This window comes from Bubalus kerabau, chromosome 20, assembly GCF_029407905.1.
Source record: "Bubalus kerabau isolate K-KA32 ecotype Philippines breed swamp buffalo chromosome 20, PCC_UOA_SB_1v2, whole genome shotgun sequence".
Lineage (NCBI taxonomy): Eukaryota > Metazoa > Chordata > Mammalia > Artiodactyla > Bovidae > Bubalus > Bubalus kerabau.
In genome coordinates, this window is record NC_073643.1 from 58,721,267 (window position 1) to 58,727,945 (window position 6,679).

A 6,679-nucleotide genomic window follows, 5' to 3' on the forward strand; every position below is an offset into this window, starting at 1 on the left:
TCTCTGCTCAAAGGCTTCCACTGCCTCCAAGATTTCCAGCTAGCCCAGGAAGAGAACATCAGACCAGCTTCTTCCTCACATGGTAACCCAGCTTATGTGAGGGATGGTGTCAGAGAAATCCTGGCTCTGAAACTTTGGTGAGTTACTGAATCCTCTCTGGGTCTCATTTCTCTGTAAAAAGTGATAATAATGATAATAACAACTTCCTTGTAAAGCTATTATAAGGATTAAATGAAGTTCATGTAGGAAAATCTCCAAAGCTGGCATCACATCGTAAGTGGTCTTATACTCCTTACCTTCCTTCTGAAAACGGTCACATTTCTGCCATGAAAGAATGAGAGCTGATTATCTCAGAGGGCACTTCCAGAGCATAAAAGTGTCTGATTTGGTATGTGTGTGGGTGAATCTCATTTTAAGGTTGCTGAGACACTTGGTAGGACTCTGACACTGACATCCCTCTGAGGTGCACCATCCCCTTGGTCCCCACTGGCCTCAGGCCTTTCCAATGGTTAGATCTTTTGGAGGCAAGAAGTAGGTGTTTTTATTGCTGTATCTGATGGCTGCAGACCTGGAAGGGCTCCTTCACAGAATCTTTGTGTGACTCTGCTATGAGGCCAAAGGTCCTTTCTGCAGCAGAGGCAGCCCAGCCCATGACAACAAAGTCCTACTGTGAGAGCCTGCCCTACCCCGTGCCCCAGCTGAAGCTCCTCCCATATCTTCTCAGCTGGCCCCTCATGGTGTCTGGATCAACAGAGATCCTTCTAGGGACCTGGAGACGGAGGATCAGGATGCTGCCCTTTTACCTGAGGGAAGAGGGACTCACTCACCACCCACGGCTTGTCACAGAAGTTGTAAATGGACTCCAGAGAGTTGATGCTGGGGAGGCCTGCGTACTGCATGCCAATGATCAGGTGGCGGAAGTCCTCATTCTCTGCCATGCCGAATGCATGCTGCCGGATGAGCACAAAGTCTGGCCGGAAGGACCTGGAAAGAAAGTAGAAGCAAGTCTGCCACCAACCAGCACCTCAGGTCACATATCCTCTTGTCTCCCATCTCCAAAGCCCAAGACAGGGACGGGGTTCCCTGAGCCAAGACCCTCATTTTGTCATGACTGTTTTCTTATGGACTAGGAAATGCTGTATTATGTAGGCACTTCTCAAAGGAGATTTGAACAGATTTCTGAAATTCTTTTCCTCTGGAAAAAACCCTGATGCTGAGAAAGATTGAGGGTGGGAGGAGGAGAGGGTGACAGAGGGTGAAATGGTTGGATGCCATCACTGACTCAAAGGACATGAGTTTGAGCAAACTCTGGGACATGGTGAAGGACAGGTGAGCCTGGCGTGCTGCAGTCCATGGGGTTGCTAAGAGTCGGACATGACTTAGCAACTGGACAATTCCTCTGGGTTAAGCACTGACTTTTTCTAAGGTGCAGAAGCCCTCAGGGAGGGGGGAAGAAACACTTTTAGACTCCCACACCTTAAGTCAACAAGAATTTTCCATGTCCCTGTGGATGAGAGTGGAAGCTCCTGTGGCTCTGGAGTTGGCACCCCGAGGGGGTCCCAGCAGACTCTGAAGATACCACACTTGGTTGACTTCACTGCCCTGCCCCAAAGATCCCTGACCTCAGCGTCTGGCTCTGACTCCTCAAGCTGCTCTTTAAAGATGCCATGCCCTCAGCAGCTCCCCAGGTGAGCCAGGGTCCAGGCTGGCTGAGAGCAGATGCCAGACACCCCAGTTTTATTCCTCCAAAGCAGATTTAGGGAGGGGCACGAATGTTTCCACAGAGCTGAGGTTGAGCAACTGGCTACAGGAAGCTGAGAGTACAGTGTGTTCCCAGGCACAGGAAGGCTCCCTGTGTTTCACCTCCAGACAGCAGAGGTCCACAGGATCAGGGCCCCGACTTCATGCCCTGACTCCTGAGGAACCTCACCTTCCCAGACAGTTGGTTCTGTGGCAGCATCTCCCCTCAAGGTTCCAGGCCTCGGCCATTTCACACATGTGCAGTGATGGACCTGGTTCTCTGCCCTGGGACCCACCCAATTCCCGCCTACTGCTCCAGCCCCACCTGGGCTCAGAGATCAGTCTTTCAAAGTAGAGGTGGGAGGACCCCTCCTCAGTCACTCAGGAGAGTGAGCATCAAGTCAGATGGCGTGTGTGCCAACCTCCTTGCACCCGAGTTCTGGGAAACTGGCTCCATCTATATGCCTGAGACCAAACCTTATATCCCGGTTACTGAAACTGAGCTCCAAGCTTGCAGTCAGCGCCGGGTCCCCACACTGGTGATGGGAAAGGCCTGCCTTGATTTTGCCAGATCCCTCCCAGCACGCTGATACGGGCCCTCTTGTTGCCACCCATTTGTGTCATGGATCCCCGTGACCTACTCCACTTGCAGCTGGGGGAGCCCACCATTGTCTCTAGCAGAAGCTTCCTGAGTGCTCCCCAACCATGGGTGGGCAGCTCTTTTCTGTCTTCCTCAGTCTCCAGGATGGATGAGCTCACACTTCCTGACATTTGGCTCCAGACATCTGAGTTCTGCCTTCCCTGTCACAGACCAGGTCCGGTTGGATGCTGGTGGCCTCGGGGTCAGGGCAGTGCAGGTTGAAAAAGGGAAAAGGGTGAAGTAAGGACTCTTCCTGGAGCAAGACCCTAATGCCTGGAACCCTGAGACCACGCTGAGTCCTGGGAAAGAATAACAATGTGGAAACCATGCTCCCTCACCTGGAATCTTCATCACCTCCCACACAGAATTGTTGTATTACAATTGATGACGTCTACATGTCACCTAGCACCTCACCTGCAGCTTAAGTGCTTTGTAATTACAAATTTTCTTCCACTCACAGTCAATATCCCTCTGACCCAGGCTTTCCTATCAAGACGTAGGAGTTCCCAGAAATTTGGAGTATAGAAGAACACTGGGAAGGGCGTTAAGAGAATTCACATAGTATACAGGGCTCTGCTGCCAACTCACTGAGTGAATGGAAGCAAATCCATGTAAAATGGGAGGCTGGAGCAGAGCAGAGACTTTTAAACTCCCCCCCCCTCCACCTCCCCGGGCCCTTTTCTTTTAAAGCAATGGAACCGTGTTTTCCAGGGGAAATACACTGAGAGATAAAAAGTCCAGAGCGGCACTGGCTGAAGTGGGGCTGGAGTCCTCCAACACCTCTGACCGGAACCATCCAGTGACTGCAAAGTGAGCTCTGCGTCCACGGAGCTTCCTTTACCATGGAACTAAGACATCTCTAAGGGCCAGAGCCAGCGTTCTCTGCCTCCTTCCACCACCGCCACACAGCACGTCATCAAGGTCGGTACACTACACACGGCACGCCAGAGACGGTGGCAGTGACCCTGAAGACAGAAAGGACCTTACCGGACCACCTTTGTGCCATTCCGGAGCACCTGCATATCCACGGCATAGGTACCATCCGCATGGGCCACCAGGTTGAGCTCTGAAAATTCCGCCTGGAAAATAACAGGAGGGGATTAAGAGCATGGATTTCACCTTATGTGTTTCTTACTATGATAGAACATAACTAAATAAAATTAGCAGTAGGGGAGTGAGCCCTACAGTCCTGACTCTGAGAGGCGCCCCCCATAAAGCAGCAGCAGCAGTATCTTTTCCACCAAACATGTATTTACAGTTTGCAAAGCATTTTCCCAAACTGATCCCATCTACTGTCATAGCCATTCTATGAGGCAGGAGGGACAGAAATAATTATCCTTATTTACCAAAGGAGCAGTTAAGTGACTTTTCTGGACAAACAAAGCTTACTGTTGGCCGAGACAGGAGCAAAACTCAGGGCTTCCGACCCCCCACCCAGCATCTTTTGTGCTGCCTCTCTGCAGAGCAGGAATGCAAACTGAGGCAAATATGCCCTTTCTCAGTCTCAACACAAAAGCACTAAGTTTTCATTTAGGAAATCGGGTTTTGGTACTGCTCTGGCCCAATGAGATGCATAAGATGTTCAGGCAAGTTACTTATTCTCTCCTGGTGGACAGTTTCTCCCATCGATAAGATGGAAATAATTTTTATCAACTTTGCCTAACAAGTTATTTTAAGAACTGAATGCAGCAATGGATAGAAAGAGTAAATCTGTAAATCCCAGCACACTGTGTAAGGAATGATGAGTAGCTTCTATCGTTACATAGAAAATACATGCTCTGTGTAAACTGGACATCCCCCCTCCCCCCAACTCAAATGGACCTAATCTCTATTTATCATGAAGCAAAGGGTACGGGAAGATAAAAAAAATGAGCCTTTCAGGACTTCACTGCATTAAAATCAGGAGGTGTTCTTTGTTTAGTTCTCTCTGAAGTGCAGCCTTGGGCACAGAGGAGGCCTCACTGGAGGCTGCACACCTGAGTGGCAGACATGTATCTACCAAGCAAGACCCTGCCACCACAGTGGAGGTGTGGCCGTGTCCTCAGAAGACGCTCCTCTACAGTGTTCCTCAGCCCGAGGACCTTGTACCCCCAGAGGCCCTAAGAGCTACACTGCTTGCCTCCCTAGAGACCCCAGAGCCACGAAGAGAAGTCAGGGGAGTTGAAAGATGCAGGCTTCAAGACCAGGTCTCATAGAGAGAGAAATCCTGGAAAGGGTAGGGGGAGGAGGTAGAGAGCCTAGAAGCTAGTGATAGATCCTGATCTTTTCACTTGGCAGCACCAGATGGTTCACTCCAGAGTGTCAAGAGGGCCCCACGATGATGCAGATGCAATCCTGGGCTCCAGGGTGGTTACCTGTTCCACTTTGATATCATAATCTCCAAGGACTTTTTTGCCCCGAAAGCACTTGGCCCTGGAAAAAAAGGAAAACAAACAAACAAACAAACCCACACCTATTAGTTTTGTACAGGTGTTTGTCATCAGAAATTCACTCTCACAAAGATGAGGAGGCCCACGGCACACAGAATCCCAGAATGAGAGTCAAGAGACTTGGGTCAGTGTTAGACCTTAGCCTGCTACCAGATCACCATGAGAGAGCCTCCAGGCAAACCATGGCCTTTCCTCTCTAAAATAAACCAAAAGGCCTCTCACTCTCAGGCTGTCCGCTTCTATGAAAACAGTTGCTGTCATGTTTTGGCTACAAGAGAAGTCCAGGAGTAGGATTTCCCTGGTGAGACTCCTGGTAAAAACCAGGTCAGTTTATGCCTCACTGTAGTCTCCTTATCTTTATCCCCATCCTGCGTTTCACTCTGGTTTTCTAGTTGGTTTCCACCCTTGGAATTTTAGTTTCTGAAGAAACTAAAACTATTTTACCCCTTCATACCCATACTTCCAGAAAGGATTTGAGGTAATTGATAATTTAAAAAGCAAATATAACCAATAAAACAAGGAGGAAAGGACAGTCAATGAATGAAGCAGAGTTAATTATACCAGAAAAATAGTGGGGCGGGGGGTGGAGAGGCTTCGGAAAAGTACTGTAATTGAACACAAAACCTCTCCTGTGTTTCTGAACAGTCAAGGGGATGAGTCAAGCCTAGATAAACCGTACTTATTGTCTTCCCCTTTTGTCACAAGCCAGAGGAACCTCACAGTCCAGCTGCTGGTAAGAGGACTGAGTTTGTGCTTGTATTTATAGCCAGTGCTACTCTGCCCTTCACCTACCCTTCCTCTCATGAGAGTTTCTTATCTGACTTTTTAGGCTGCTTCTCCATCTGTCAAAAGGGCCTTTCCACCCCGTACCTAGGTTGGCCTTGCTTTCCCAGTGCTTGAAATTTCAAATCAGCACGTCTCACTGGAGGTTTTCTAAAGTCCCTCTCCGAAACAAAGGGCTAAACTAACATTTACTAGGAATCATATTCTAGGAATTATATGTTAGTTGCTTTCAAAAACATCTCATTTAACTCTCATAACTACTTTTGAGATGGGAAGAAGGGCATTCATTTTTGAGATGAGGAAACCGAGACTCAGAGGAAAAACTGGCGTATTCAAGGTCATACAGCAAGTGAGTGACGCGCTAGTCTGAGCCCAGAGTTGTCGGCCCTGCACAGCACTATCTCCCTCTGCTCGTTCATTCTTGCCATCTTCATTCCCACCATTAGGAAAAGTGACTTGACGTGTATGCTGCGTCACAAGTTTCTTGTCCCATTTTCCTTCTTCCACTGAGAAAGCGCGTGAAGTTGTGAGCGCTAGTTCCATTTCAAATACTTCCCGCCTCAGTTCCTGTGAACTGCCCAGGATGGGGCCAGGCTATTTCCTTTCCTCTCTGGTCCTGGAACAGTCTGTTCCAGGAAGTTGTCATTTGTCCTGTCCAAGTCCCTGGCTACCCTCAAATTGCTCCTCAGAGGCACTCAGCCATCCTAGAACTGGATCACCGAAGTTCATCTCCCTACCTCTGCCCCAGTTCCTTACTGTGCTTCATCAGCTTGCTTCCAGAGTCCCGCTCAATATTCATAGCTCAGCAAGCCCCTCAGGCAAAGGGCATGTAGCACATCTTATTTGTGGGTTTAAGTAATAGTCTACGCACTGCTCTATCACTGCTCTGGGGATCTTGTGGACTCTGTAGGTCTTTGTCCACAACTCTAAACAGAAGTAACTGGAATAAAAAATGATCCCATGAGGGTCCTCGCTTGTGTTGGTGAGCTGTGTCTACCTTGCTACCAGCAATGCTTTCCTGATGCTTCCTCCCAGCTTCCCATCTCTAAATACCTGCCACCCCAGTCTTAACCAGTGGTGGACGAAC

General features: G+C 49.0%; 1 protein-coding gene across 1 annotated transcript in view; it reads right to left on the bottom strand.

The window, feature by feature from the left end:
• Positions 1-6,391, bottom strand: part of SYN2 (synapsin II) — a 50,923-nt gene extending 44,532 nt beyond the window's left edge. Inside the window, exons 1-4 of the mRNA XM_055557697.1 lie at positions 6,330-6,391; positions 4,735-4,792; positions 3,368-3,459; positions 828-984 (exon numbers count right to left, since the gene is read on the bottom strand). Coding sequence (XP_055413672.1) covers positions 828-984; positions 3,368-3,459; positions 4,735-4,792; positions 6,330-6,391 — 369 coding nt within the window. The remainder of the gene's footprint in view (positions 1-827; positions 985-3,367; positions 3,460-4,734; positions 4,793-6,329) is intronic.
• Between the last annotated feature and the right edge of the window lie 288 nt (positions 6,392-6,679).